The sequence below is a fragment of the Pelecanus crispus genome, chromosome 7 (genome assembly GCF_030463565.1).
Source record: "Pelecanus crispus isolate bPelCri1 chromosome 7, bPelCri1.pri, whole genome shotgun sequence".
NCBI classification, from domain to species: domain Eukaryota; kingdom Metazoa; phylum Chordata; class Aves; order Pelecaniformes; family Pelecanidae; genus Pelecanus; species Pelecanus crispus.
The window spans coordinates 45,697,194-45,712,350 of NC_134649.1; the positions used below are offsets into that span (position 1 = coordinate 45,697,194).

Genomic DNA, 15,157 nt, shown 5'->3' on the forward strand with positions numbered 1-15,157 from the left:
TTTAGTGAAAACTAAATGTTGCATTGCTGAAGGTCTGAATGGAGAACCGTCTGTTCTGACATATCTGTATAAACTGGAAAACCCAAGCGCTGGTCTTAAGTGAGAAATCTCATGTTGTAGAAAAATAAGTGGAATGTCTTGGTTTACCATTAATAAGTCAGTTATTGAGACACTCGCTCATAAACTGATTTCTTGCCACCGAATGTGAATTAGTGAAACGCTGTTGACTTCCTTGGAGCTGCACAGGTTTGTACGTTAAGGCAAATGCTTAGCTGGTATATATGTCACAAATCTATAGCTCAAATCGATGGCACGTATAATGATGTTGTAAAACAATAAAGCACTCTTTAAATTGTGTCATACAGGTGCAGACTCACCTTGAGAATCCAACCAAGTACCATATTCAGCAAGCCCAGCGGCAGCAGGTAAAGCAGTACCTCTCTACCACTCTAGCAAATAAACATGCCAACCAAGCCCTGAGCTTGCCATGTCCAAACCAGCCCGGTGATCATGTCATGCCGCCTGGAACGGGGAGCAGCGCGCCCAACAGTCCGATGGCTATGCTCACCCTTAACTCCAACTGTGAGAAAGAGGTAATACACTCTCGCTGTGCGTATTCTTCAGTAAAATGGAATTGCAGTCTGCTTTCTTTCTGTTTTAAACCGTATTTGCTCATTGTTAAGATGTTATGTTTATCTTGTTTTCTGAACTGTTCACTTTGAAAATGCAACTACTACCACTGTCTGCCTGATTAATATATATTTGCATAGAACATTTTGGCAAAAAGACTGTGTCCCTCTAACTTCCTCTTTTTTGAACTATTTTAGTTAGTTTATGCTTATTAAACTCCACCCCACCCCCCACTCCCCCCGCCCCCACTTGATGCACACAGTGAATAATTGACCTTTGGAGAATACAAAGCAGTTTTGTAAGCTGTAGCTTTCTGGAATAATGTTATTTATGGCTCATTCATGTAGAAAGAACAAAGAGCATAGCAAAAATAACTGAAAAACACAAGGTTTTTTTGAGGTATTTTAGGTATTTTTACAGTAAAATTTGAGCAAGTCTCTTGCTGGAAGGTCAGATTGTCCCAGCTAATATACCCTAAAATGTTACTGATTACTGTTTCACCATGAGCTCAGTGCTGCAAATACAAGACTTCACTAGCTTATGCCTAGAAGTCCTTCGCAACCTTGTCTTAATCTTTACTGGCCAAAACTTAGCTGGATGTTACATGTGTGCTCAGGTGCCAAAGGAAAATTATTTGAAAGATATTAACAAGTGTAAGAATCATGCCAATATTTTTGTAACGTGACAAATGGGAGACAATTGTGGATCTCCTCGTGTCCCCCCATCCTCCCCCCTCTAGCCTTTATGCCAGGTTTTTAATACAGATGCACTCTGTGAGGAAAACATTATGCAATTTTGAGAAACAGTTATTACAGAACATATTTTGCACATGCCAGAGAAATTACTTGTGCTCCATAGCTTCAAAAGAAATGAAAATCAAATAGTTCCATCCTATCATCCCAGTTGTACCCAAATCTTTTTTTTTTTTTTTTTTTCTGTCAAGATATTTACAGCTTCACTTTGCTGTGTCATCAGGCACATGTGTGCATGACACTGTTTCAATTGTGCTCTTTTTGGGACTGAGACTGTGCCATGAACTCAGATCCATGCTTTGCTTTTTCTTTTTCTTTTTTTTTTTCTTCTTTTTTTTTCCTTTTTATTTCTGCAGGGATTTTATAAATTTGAAGAGCAAAGCAGGGTTGAGAGTGAGTGCCCGGCTCTGAATACACACTCACGAGCATCATGCATGCAGGTACTGGATGACACAGGAGTTGGAGCACAGGTCCCCTTTCTAATGAGCATGTTTCTTTGAAGTTATGTTGAAGAATAAACTTGCCCTGTAGTGTCTTTAAGAAGTTGAATATAAGATGTATTTAAGGAACAAACCAACAATGTTGTTTATTGGCATTGATGTCAAAAGTGCATTAAGACACCCGAAGAGGGATGGTGCTTTTCTGGCACAGTAACGCTATAGCAGAAGAACATATTGACCATGCTTTAAGGTCTCACTTCAGAAAATCTTTCCTAATGCAGTTTTCCCAAGACTGCATGTACGTGTTCTTGTCCTGATAGTTTCCAAGACCACATTTCTATGCAGATTACACTTGCATTTAAAAGAATTATATGAGAAGGCTTTAATCCATCTGTGGCAATTTGTCCTCAGTAGTCATCCCTTTTTTTTTTCTTTTTAATTTTATTTTTTTAAAAATAAAGGGTTTTTTATGTCTACTAACAAGACTTTGGATATGGGCTGTAAGTGTTAGTTCCTTTCTTGCCCTCACTTCCAGTCAGTGTAATTCGTTCTGTTCACACTTTCTAGATCTGATACAAAAATCCCATAGACTACTATTTCTACTATCAACGTTATGCATTGATTTGGTAGATGACTGTCATTTAAGCTCCTTTTTTATAGTGAGCAAAAAGGAAATAGTCCTGCAGGACAGTTCAGAGCGCCTGCACGGGTGCTTTGGAGGGCTCTGTTTCTCCTGACCATGCAGGAGCTTATGCAGGCACCTTCCAGCCCAGCCCCAAAAAGAAGATGGCTTGCACCACCTAAAATCGTCTCCGAGCTGCTCTTGGGTGGTGGTGCTTCCTGGGAGGGTGTATGAGGGAGGTGACTCCAAAGGATTCCGTTGTGTTGTCGAGGGCGGGCAGCCTGTCACCCAGCAGCAAGCCTTTGTTCCCTCTCCTTCCCCTGCAGGTGTCAGGGGCTCGGGTGTTAGCATCTGTACGCAGGTTTTGACCCCACAACTAGAGGAAAGAGGTGGAGGCAGTGCAGGCAGGCAGTGCTGCACGGGGGAGAAGGATTCATGTTGTTAGCGTAGCTTGTTCTACCAGGAGCTATCTCCTCCGCTGTTCCTGGGAGGAACAGTGTGTCCGTGGGCAGGTGGTGCAGGGGAACTGCTGGTGGGAGGAGTGGGTTAGACGGTGAAGCCTCAGCTTTGTCCCGACCTGACTGTCCTGGCTGAATAGCGGGAGTCGTGGCTGATTGGATTTGGAGCGCGGCAGAAGTGCCCAAGCACCTCTGCTTGGGCCCGTGCCGCAGAGAGCCGGTGTGCGGCTGAAGTGCTGTCAGGCTTCTGTATCCTAGCGGGTTTGATAACTGGTTTGTTTTTCTTTATCCACCTTTTCTGCTGCAGATGGATGATGTGATTGATGACATAATTAGTCTGGAGTCAAGTTACAATGAAGAAATCCTTGGCTTGATGGACCCAGCCCTGCAAATGGCAAATACGGTACAACGGTCCTTTCCATTTGGTTTCCCTGTTAAGTCTAATTGTCTTTCCTCCAGAGAATGCAAAACTGCAGTGTGACTTTTTCTCTGAGCAATTAAGTAGTTATTGTATTGTCCCACAGAGGATAATCAGGTTTTCTTTGAGGAGTTTAAGGTATACAGTTGCAATGCAAAACCTGAATTTAAAAACGCAAGCTGGAGTCAGGTCGAGGGAATACAAAGGACAATTTTGCTTTTCTTATTTCAAAGTCAAGTTAGTCAGTGAGAGGATTGTAACAGAGGAGTGAAGTGGGCTAACAGGAGTGAGCTCACACCCATCAATATTCAGGATTGCCAGGGATATTATACTTGGCTTCAGAAAGCCTAGAAGGAACCTCTGGCACCCCAGGCTCCTGTATCTCCTTGTGTTCAAGTACGAAATTGTACGCCACGCTTAAGCATGTGTTAGCATTCCTATCCAAAGCTGCTCTAGTTTAACTGTTAGCTCTAACATCATACCTTTAGCTTAACCTGATTTCAAATGGAGAGAAGTCCCCAGCTAGATGACAGCAAAGATGTTACAAAATCTAGGGGGAGGGAAAAAAAAAATTAAAAACCCCCAACCTTCAAAACAAACAAAAGGGGAAGGAATAAAGAAGCTTAGAAACTGAAGGGGGGAAGGGGATGTAGGAAGCCTGTGATAAAAGACGAGAACGCAGAGGTGCAGAAGTTGGTGAGCGAGGGAAGGCACGTTACCTCCGAGGTGCTGTTTCTGTTTGCTGGTTCACATTGTTGCGAGCATTAATATAATCATGCTTCTGGCATAATCGTATTTTGATCTTTTGTGGAGGGTAGCTCCAGTGAATTTTTTGTCTTGGGCTTAAGTGCTTTTAGATCTGGCTGAGTAGATGTCTGCCAGTGCTGGCGTCTGTTTCTTTTTTATCTAGTGCCAAAATTTACAGCTTACCACATAGCATCGATTTTGTAGCATAGGTTTACATTTGCTGACAGTAGTCATCTGATGTCATGTTAACTTAGTCCTACACTCCCGAAGATTCCCACAGCCCTCTTGGAGACATGGTGCATGCCGCAGGAAACGGCCCACCAGCGTCCCTCGCTAAGGAGTGGCCTTTGAGTAGACAGAGAAGTAACTGCAGAGTCCTACTGGAAAGAATGAATTTTCCTTCAATATAAGATGACTTGAAAAGTGCATCTGTCCTGGAATTTCAGAGCAAAACTTGAAAACCTGTGAAATGATAGTTTTCAAAATAGTTACTTTTTTTTTTTTTTTTTGAGAGTTCAGGTTCTTCTGGAGTCCTTTCTCTGAAGTTCCATTGGATTGGGACCCGTTAAATTAGAGGGGACTTGGATTTCTTTGTGCTTTTCTTCCTCTCTCATTTCACAGGGACCCCAGCAGTGGCTCTTTGCTTCCAGGCAAGGACATAACGGTACTCTGCACTCTTTCGGTGGAAGGAGTCCATGTAGTCAATATTTAGGGTAGTCTGCATCTCTCCTGCTTTCTGCATGATGACAAACCTTGTAAAGGCTGCCTGCTCCACATTTGTTGTGAAATTTCATAAATTGCCCACTGTATGTGGTGAAGCCTGTAAAATAAGCATATGGAATAGTAGAATTAAGACTTCTTTAGTAATAGAGTTAAATTGCTGAAGGCAAAAAGCATATTTCAGTCTCTGAATTAACCTGATACCGATCCTGAAGAGATGGAAATTGAACCATGTTTCCCAACAATGGGTTTGGGGGGAAAAAAAAACCAAAACAAAACAGAACCTGATGTAACAGGTTTCTTTTGGAATGGGATTTAGCTCTTAAAGCGCACAACGTTTTACTAATAAGGAATTAATGCCTGTAGACTGAGCTAAGTAGAGGTGGAAGAAATCAAGAGAGGAAATGATCTCTAAAGAGACACAACCTATAAATAGCTGTGCTGAGACTACGACAAAGGCCGCTATTGTTCCATAACCAACAAAGAATAAAAGGACCAGCTAGTCACTTTTGGTAACAGTACTTAACTGATAAGCAAAATCAGAGATTTCTGTGTAGAGCAACCTAAGGGAAGTTTCCAAGTACCCCTTAATTGTAAAGGGCTCATTGCAATCAACTGCTTGTGGAAGTGTTTGTAAACTTTGGTATTGGGTCCCAAGTTAACTGGCTTTGCTTCTGTGGTGAAAGGTATCACAAAACAGTCACTAGTTTGCCGAGAGAGTTTTCTGCGTAGACATGACCTAGTAATTGAATTGCTAGGTACTGTGTAAAGTAGACTTGTATGCCAAGTTGAAATGACAACTAATTCATCCAACTAATCAACTTCTAGCAAGAGTCTGACACGGAAAGTCATGTGAGTATGTGCAGCTCCACTTGTAAATGTGACTTTCCTGTGGACGTTAAACTCCAGAAGTAGAGCGGAGTCTTATTTCAGGGACTGTCACTGAGTGTGTGCTTGTAGGTAAGGGAAGAACACAATACCTTGTAGGCTGCACGAGCTGGGGAACAGAATCCCTCCCAGTGTGTACTGATTCCTTAGAAACAGCCTTGTTGATCACACAGCTGATGTCTCAATGATTTTTATAGAGCCCGAATGACCTGAATGTGGGTGCTTGTTTTGTTGGCGCAGTGCAGGAGAAAGGAAAGCCTCAGACTCCCCTGAACGTACGCTGTGATGAGTCTGCAGTAGGAATTACCGTATTTGAAATTTCTGTTATATAAAAGCAGTAATTTGCGCACCATGTGAAGCCAAGGCCTAGAAATACAAAATCTCATAAATGAAGGCTTTTTAGACCATGCTGTTTCAATGAAAATAACAAGCTAAGCGTGGCATAAGCCAGGCTCTTCCTTCATTTACTTTTTGGGAGCGTAAAGGTGGATGATCTGAATGATGCTGTATTTAAATTTCTTCTTGGCCAGAAGTGGCTAACAAAGCCTTAAGGGGAAGCATATTTAAGTTGGAAGGATGCTCGAGTTCGGCGAAGGCAGGGAAGGAGCCGCCTTAGCACCAGAAAAAGGACATCAAATTCCATATATTTCTCAGTTTTGAGACTCGCATCTTCCCAATGAAACAGCTGTGGGAGTTTTGAACATTTTCCCATTGCTTTGTACTTGGGTAAAAGGATGAAAGGCTCAACCGTCTTAATAGATTAGAGCTGAAATGGTTGCAAACAATGTTTAATTCTTTTCCAATTTCTTCCAATAGGAGGTATTTGAAATAAATGCCAGGTGTTCCTGCATTGAGTCCATTATAAGCCTTTTCTGCGTTGGTTTTGGTTTTTGGGTTGGGTTTTTTTTTTCTTTTTGCCCCCCATTTCAGCCTAGTGATTGCTTTTGTGTGCTCACAGCGCTGCTAACTTGTCCATCTCAAACCAATGCCCTCAGCATAGGCATCCTCTCCCCCTTCCAGTTCCCTGAACTCTACACTAATAACTGTTGGTCTTACCTTAAAAGTCAACTAATTTTTATTCCTCTTGGACCTGGAATAGAATTGGGAACAGAGGATGTGCCTCAGTTTTAACTTATCTTTAACTGCAGGTATTTTAGCCATGTGAGATGAGCTGAAGTGATGTAGGCACTTTATATTTTTCAGGTGAAAGGGGTTGTATAAAGTTAGCCTCAAAGATGTGACGTGCAGCCATCATGGAGAAGAGGCCTCTCAGAGCCTCATACTGAGTGTAGACCATACACATAGTCACACTTGTAGTAAAAAGTTAGAACTGAAGCTTTGACCCGTGGAGTTCAGCTTGCTGAGAAAAGTAGTCAAAGAAAGAAGCTGATCAGTCTCTTTGCTTATGGATCACTGATTTAAACTGCGATTGTTGTCACCAACCTCTAATGTAAATTTCCTTGATAAGCATTCATGTGTACATGCAAACCTGCAATGTTTATCAGCTGTGCAAATCTCTTCATCTTCCTTTATTTAGCTAATGCTGCATCAGCAGTGCTTGTGCTTTGGTTGTTGCACAGCTCTTGGTATGGTTTCTCTGGTGCTTGTAATTTCTGCAGGACTTCAGCATGCGCATTCAGCAGCTGCTGCCTGCGTTACATTCCCCTTTTGCGGTGATTGCTTGCACGGGTCCTGTTTATTTCCATGGAAATCTGGCAGAGTGTTGACACCTTTGGGGGGGGGGGGGGAAATAATAATCACAAACCTGTTGTAACAAGCAGGGTCCACCTTGCCATAAGTAAAGCAGCTTGGTGACCTTGACTGTTCTCCATGTTTAATTATAACCTAGCTGCTTTACCCAGGCTTTGAGATGCTAATTTCTAGAAGGGGGGGATATTTTTTTTTTTTTTTTAAATTCCTAATTAGATTTCACATATTTGGTTCTGAACTTCAAGTCTCTGGGCTACAAACAAGTTCTTTGTGCTCTCTCCACCCTTAGGAGCGTGAATAGAAAAAGCACATCCAAGTCAGAAGGGCGTATGACACTATTGCTGTGCCTGTGTCATGGATGCATTTGAAGGGCTAAAAGATACAAGGGTCAGCCTTGTAGAGCAGTGAGAGAGAGTGGTCACCCTGACGTCAATGCAGATATGTCCCAACTTGGACCATAGTCTGTGATGGACAGCTGTGACCTTAGATTATTATAATGTTCCTTTTCTTTAATTTATTTTTTTTATATTGCATTCAAGAGCTAAGCGGAGGGCAAGGAATTGTAAGGCTGGATCTTGGTGAGAATTCAGTTACATTTTTCCTCCGTCACTTAAAGATTGAGTCAGGGGGCTTAATTTTTGTTGTTGGCCACTGTCTGTTCAAGACAAGTATCAGCATGGCTTCTAGCTGGTGTCACTTTAATGGATGTACATCAACTTTTGCTTCTTATTGTAGCTCCAGAGGGCAGAGAAATTTTCTTAGTTCTCAGTCTGGCAGGGACCATCAGTAGGAATTTAATAGTCCAGGCTGTGACTCACTCCATTGTATTCAACAGCAACATTTAAATGGGTGTAAAGTTAATACTCTAATCTCTGCAGGATCCATGTCTTGGAGGGATTGGTTTTCTTTGCAGTGACATGATAAGAAGTATTGCTACTCAGATAAGACATCAAAGTGTGTTATACCTGTCTTTTCAAAACCTAGTTTGAAAACAAAAAAGAGGTGGGTAAAATAATCCACTCAGGATAAACTTTAAATACATTTCAATTTAAAGGGATAGCTTTGATAAGCTTTGGTAAAGGGATAGCTTTGGTAAGTCTTGTTGGACTACTATGCTATTTCTGTGTAAATCTCCTTGCTTAAACATACTTAAATAAGAATAGCAGAATGAACAAGTAATTGAGGAAACTTAGTGTCAAAATAATCTTCCTCCTACTGGTGCGTGTTCTCGTTACATAAGTTAAAGTAAACTTAAATGTTTTCTGTGTAGGTAGCTTTCAAATCACATGAAAAATGTGATCGATTAATACAGTGTTCTCCCGCAAGCATGTGACAACTTGCTAAGTACTTGCACTCACATATTCCTGGAAAAATGGGGGCTTCTTCCAGGAGTGTTCTGTAGGTTCTTTCAGGTTTTTTAAGTAAGAGAAGTGGTGGGGGTACAGACAATAGTTTCACGGAAAAATAAGGAGCAACAATACAGCAATATTGTCAGCACGTTACATCTTCTTCGTATTCTCTGTCTGCATATTCTTGAGGGGAGAAGACAGAATTTTCCCAATGTAGGTGTTTTATTCCTTATGCCTGTGCATATCTGTGACTTTTGCTGACCTGATTGCACGCTCTGTTTGCACATGGAAAAGAGCACAGATTTCTTAGCAGATCCTAACTCTGTTCTTCTGCACAAAGCCTTTCGTAAGGGCAAAACAAATGATCCTTTTCCTTGTTTATCTTTTCCAGTTACCTGTGTCTGGCAATTTGATTGACCTTTATGGCAACCAAAGCATGCCTCCTCCAGGACTAAACATCAGCAACTCATGTCCAGCTAATCTTCCTAATATAAAAAGGGAGCTCACAGGTAAATATGTCTATAATACCACCTTGGAGCAGTAGTATAATTCTTTTGAATTCGTGATATTGGACATAATTTCTGTTATGAGAAAGAATATATGGATGAATAGTTACTTTTTGCTTTGCGGACCATTTTTTAGCAGACGTGTTAGCCTGCCATGCAGTTGTGTTCATGTGTGGGCATGTGTGTGTTCACCGTGACAAATTAAGATAAAGTCCCTAGATGTTATAGTGAAATCTGCACATTGAAAACATCGTGTCACAAGAAGCTTCCATGCATCTCTTGAAGAGCTGTCTTCTAGTTTGGGCTTATTGTTTGCTCTGTCAACACCAAACTTGAACAACTTCGCATCTGGAGTCTCCGTGGGATTCATGTTGAGGAATGCTACATGTCGAGGCTTTACTCTAGTAGGGGAGGGCAGTAATGAATAGCCTGTTGTAGTATGAAATCTGGACACCTAGATCCAATGAAATGTAAAATTAGGCACTCGAGAGAGAATATGCATCTCTTAATTTAAGATGAAAATGAAGTATCCTGTAAATTTCTTGTCATGTCTGTTCTTCCAGCAGTGCTCTGAATAAGCTGTGGGAGGCACGGGGAGGGAAGGGGGACATCAAAAACCTCTTTCTTTCAAGCACAGGTGTACAGAAGCTAAATAGTTTGAAGGAAGAAATAAGAAGTTTTGTCTTCTCAAGCATGTTTTATTTTTGTTGTTCTGCTTCACTTGAAAGGATATAACCACATGTAGGGTACAGTATATGACGCAAGCTTGTCTGCAGGAGGAACAAATGGAGATCCATTCTAGAACCAATGACAGAACCATCTTAATACCCAGAAATGGCTGTTCTTAAGCCCAACAGAGAGTCATACTGTATGCTGTATGGTAGAGGCATAGTTTCTTTCTTGTCTGTCGTCTTTCTGGGTTTCTGTTGTGAAAACTCACAGGCTGACTCAGTTGCCAAGCAGGTTCTGTGCAGGAATTAGTTTAAGTAGAGCAGTTTTAATAACCCAGGAGTCAGCTTCTCGGGAGGAAATGACACATCTCTGAGCTGGCGGATATTTGCATTTATATGACTGCACAAAATTTGAGTTCAGCACCAAATGAAGACGCGCAAACTGCACAATGATTTGTGGCCGCTGGAAAAAGAAAAGCTTGTATAGCAATGAAACTATGTTAAGAGGAGGGTGGGAGGGGATGAGAACTACTCAAAGTTCTGCATTACAGACAGTTTCATTGCCTGAATTATAGAAAGTTAAAGGTGGCTGTAGACTGCAAACTAAACATCCAACTTGTCAGATGTCCAGGCTGGTGGATTTACTGCAGACCGTTGTGTAAGACTTCAGGCAAAGAAGGAAGAAAAAGAGGGGAAATTAGTGAGCGAAGTGGTCTTATGGAAGTCCTCAGTACATCAAAATAGATCTGAACTAAGTTAAATGTCTATATGCTACACTCACCTGTCCACAGAAATAATTTAGTTAAGTGCTTTTTCTGTTCAAAATATATGCTAGCAGATGGCATTTAATTTAGGAGAGGTTTAGGACTTAAATTTAACAGCAGTCACTTTGACATTGATCTGGCCAAGCCTTTGTGCAGAAAGCACTATTGACGGTGCTTTCTGACAGCCAGTGATTTAAAATCAGCGTGTTACTGCAGGCAGGAGTCTTTTGGTTCTCCATTTCCTGATTTTGCTCTTGGAACTGGGCTGGGAAGAGCTTGCAATATTTAAATCTAGCATTTGTCAGAAATCTTTCTCCATCCTACTGTATAAACATCAAAATTACGAAGAACCAAGAGAAGTCAAATCTATTATCCCAGCATCTGATGTTGATGATGGTTGTGAGTTCTCAGCTGTAGTTACTGAAGCATTTAATGGGAATCCTGCTCACCCAGGAGTGCAGTTTCCATCAGTTTTGGCCTTACAAACCTCATATCTGTTTCATAGGGCAATGTCAGATTGAGCCCAAATTTCATTGAGACATGCAATAGCCTTTCAAGCTTTTTTGGGGATCCTTTGGGAGCCTAGCGTAGAAGAAGATGTCTTGTTATACGGCACGTAATATTGGGGTAGCTCTGTGTTCTAAGTAGCGAAGTAGTCAACTTCCAGTACTCCAAAGGAAACCCTTATCACCTGTTACTTTGAATTGGGTGGGACATAATCCATATTCCATAAAAATAAAAGAATACAGGAAAGAAACTTGTTGGAATGAGTGAGGGGGTTTGTTTCCATAATGGACTGTGTGATAATAGATCCCATGTTCACTTGTCCTCACTGACTGACTGCAATACTAAATAATGCTTGCTGGTTTTGAGATTTAAATGCAACAGGGCAAGGATTAATGACCTCACCCTTTTTAAAAACTAAAAGGGATAGAGCAAACAAAAAATAATTAAAATGGCTTGAGAAATGTAAGATCAAATGAGAACTGAAAATAACAGATTTAATTATGCTTTTGCCTTAACTATTGCGTGCTGAAGTCCAATAACGAATGTGTGGAGCAAGGTTAAGAACAGTTCTGAGTTGAGGAGACAACTGATGTGCAGCATGGTTGTCATTATTTTTCTTTTTGCTTTTCCTGAAGCAAGGACCATTGTTTTCTAACAACATTGCTACTAAAGGTGTTGAATTTTTCATCTTTTTTTCATATAATGAGAACAGTTAGTGTAGTGGAAAATACAGTATTTTTAATAGGTCGCTTAAGTTATGCGTTGAGTCTTACGGTGATGTGCATGCACGTGCCACAAAAGGACGTAGCCTTAATTCCGGTGAGTAGAGCCTCTGACTCCTGACTGCTTCACATCCTGTGCACGTAGCAATGCAATAAGCATGCTGTTCCTCTGGTTCAGCTTCTGCGTGGTACGTAAGCGTGCTGGCTGTATGTAAACGTAGATGGAAGGTATGTTGGATTTCAGCAGTTTGTTGTCCTCAAATACCTTGCTGGATCAGGGCCTCCGTGGGAAAGGTTCTCGTCATGGAAGTCAGTATGGGAAGTGTGGGAAGAGATGCTCCGCAGGTGCAGGGGTGAAGTTCAACACCAGTGCTGTGTTTTGGCAGTCACAGCTTACTGTACAGGCCCTTCGCACTCGTTGGAATGGGTGTAATAATTGGTTTGACAAATATCGATCAGGCTTCCTGCGCAAATATTTCACAGACTGCAACGGCGTGTTTGAATTACTTTAATTCTAATTACTTCATTCACATGCACAGCATGTATTTTTCCTACAGAGTCAGAAGCGAGAGCGCTGGCTAAGGAGAGGCAAAAGAAAGACAATCACAACTTAAGTAAGTTTTGGGTTTTCGCCTTTTTGCACCAATTCTAGTAATGATTTTAGGCATTAAGTGTTTGAATGCTGGTGGTTTAAATCTGAATGAGACACTGCATGTCGTATGTAGCACCAGTTCATTATGTTATGCCCATAGATCAAATACCTCGAATTCTTGTGAAATGTGTGCTTAAATCTACTACTGAATTTTAAACTCTATTTTTATTTTTTTTTTCTAATAAGCCAAGTGAATGGGTGGTTGTTATCAACTGAATTACTGGGAACAACATTTGATCCAGTTGCTTTTCACAAATCCACCTTGCACAACTTTGCCTTTTTTTTTTTTTTTTTTTTTTTTAAATTAATCTAATATCTTAGATATGTGGTCAGTTTGTGACTTGAAACATCAGTGTGCGTCCTCAATGTGGCAATTTTATAAATTCTATTTTTGAAAGGAATGCATATTTCCAAGTTGGAAAAAAAAACCATTTAAAAATAATAAGCATCTTATGACTTAAAGGATCATTAAGTTGTCCTTTTATACTTTATATTACTAGAAAAAAGGAACTGTTTCATGCCTTGAGCTATTCAGAAGCCTTTTCCGTAGCATGGAAAGCTAATGCAGGAAAATTGGTATTTGACTTCTGGATCCTCAAAATGTTACATCTGGAAGAGTACTTTAACAAAGAGACTATATACTTTGTCCCTTCTCCTGCTTTGGGATTTCCTTGAGCATCTAAATTTTTGTCTCTGAATTTGTCTGTGATGCTTTTCTCTCGGAAAACATTCACTTCTCAGTTGAGTCCTGTGCTAACACAGCCATCCTGTTTTTTAGAGTCTCAGTTTAACTCTGCCACTTCAGCAGTCCCACACTTTTACAGTATAGACAGAACTTTCTTACTGTGTCCGTGCATAGGAGAGCAAAATAAATTACTCTCTCACTGGATTTCAAGCTTCAGGCGAACATTTCAAAGGAGCTTAAAGAAATCTTTGATGAAACAGTTTATATGTTGTAATTAAGTGTGAATATTACTTGTAACATTTGTGCTGTTTTTCCTGAAGTTGAACGAAGAAGAAGATTTAATATTAATGATCGCATAAAAGAACTAGGCACTTTGATACCCAAGTCAAATGACCCGTAAGTATAATGTGCCCAAGGAGACTGTGGGAGGGAAGTGTTAAAAGAAAAAGAAACAAAATCTTGGGGAAGAAAAAGAATTTACAAAAAAGAGTTTTCTTGTATAATCTTGGCACTCCACAATTGTAGAAATGCTTGAAGATTCCATTATATTTTTTGAAGATTGTTTTTGGGGTTTATTCTCTCCTTTTTGGAACTTGCTTAAGTTTGTATTAATTTGATGATTTTTTGTCACAAAATAGTTACAGTACTGTTGTGCAGCAGCTCAGCATCTTGCAGGACCCTGTGCTTTGGCAGGGCTGGAGTTGATGCTAGGAATGACTGCCTTACCAGAGGCAGAGCTGTCAGGATGTGAAACCTTAGTCTAGTCTCACTGCATAGCTGGCTGCCTGGCTGCTCGTCTTGCTAAATGATTCTTTTAATTTATTACGTGTCATAGCTTGGCAAGACAGAACCAGTCCCTCTTTCTGTGAAAATGGAGGGCAGTTCATCTGGGAAACCATCATATTCCCCTTCCCTCCAAGAAAAAAAAGAGGAAAAATAAAGAGCGTAGCTGTGTGTCCATTCACTGTTAATTTGCCAGTGTCTGTGGTAATTTCCCAGTAGTTCTTTTAGGTAATTTTACTGTTACTAACTTGTCTTCACTTTACCCAACACTGATTCAATAGCAAGGAACCCCCTTTGCTCTGGAGCTTGAAAGTCTCACTTAAATCGGAATCAATGCCCCGTGATGCTTTTGGGGAAAGTTTCCATTATTTTAAGGCAGTTGCTCATGGAGCAACTTGTAACTACTCTTCAGAGAGGCTCCGCTGCTTCCTCTAAGGCAGGCAAGGCAATTTTGCACATCATCAACCTACAGGACACGTGGATCTTTGGTCTGGTAGTCAGTACTAAACTTTTTCTTTATTTAAACAAAATAAGATGCTGTGGGGGAGAAGACGACGCAGGCAGCCTCTGTCTCTAAAGTGGACAGGAAAGGAATAATGTGGGAGAAGCAGTATGGGAGCCATGTACTCCCTGACTGAAGAACCATCACGCCTAGGCTGCAATGTGGCATTTGTATTTTATCCAGAGTTTAAATTTAAAGCACCCGAATGTGCTGCTCTGTTGGGCTCTTCTCTTCCTACCACATCACAGCAGTGCCACCAGGAGGGCTGTCGCTTGCTGCTTCTTGGAGCTAAAGGCCCTCAGGTCTTCCTCCCACAGAAGCACCAGGTCGTATACGGTCCTTTTAATTCCCCAGCTGAAATCAGGCATCACCCAGATAGCAAGCCATGTGATGTCTGAGAAGATTCTTTGGGGGTTTTGGGGGGTTTTTTGTTGTTGTCTTGCAGCCTTGCCATAAGGCAACGAAAGGAGGAGGGCCTCCTGCTCTTCAGTCGCTGTGTGCAGGGCTGGTCCCAAACTGTGCACAAGGCAGGGGGTTGGCCCGGGGGGCTGTGGGGAGCCTCGGTGGCCCCAGGGGAGCCTTGGTGGCCCCAGGGCAGCCGCTGGGCTCTGTACCCTTCGGCCGGGCTGGG

At 41.3% G+C, this 15,157-nt stretch overlaps 1 protein-coding gene across 12 annotated transcripts in view; it reads left to right on the forward strand.

Annotated features, from left to right (window-relative positions):
- Nucleotides 1–15,157, forward strand: part of MITF (melanocyte inducing transcription factor) — a 107,197-nt gene that overhangs the window by 87,624 nt on the left and 4,416 nt on the right. For 4 of the 12 annotated variants that reach the window (XM_075713543.1, XM_075713545.1, XM_075713549.1 and 1 more), the window contains 6 exons: nucleotides 366–593; nucleotides 1,739–1,822; nucleotides 3,210–3,305; nucleotides 9,126–9,243; nucleotides 12,462–12,518; nucleotides 13,562–13,637. In XM_075713543.1, the coding sequence (XP_075569658.1) occupies nucleotides 366–593; nucleotides 1,739–1,822; nucleotides 3,210–3,305; nucleotides 9,126–9,243; nucleotides 12,462–12,518; nucleotides 13,562–13,637 (659 nt within the window). Of the gene's footprint in view, nucleotides 1–365; nucleotides 594–1,738; nucleotides 1,823–3,209; nucleotides 3,306–9,125; nucleotides 9,244–12,443; nucleotides 12,519–13,561; nucleotides 13,638–15,157 lie in introns of all 12 variants that reach the window. The other 8 variants (XM_075713542.1, XM_075713544.1, XM_075713551.1 and 5 more) reach the window with 4 other exon arrangements.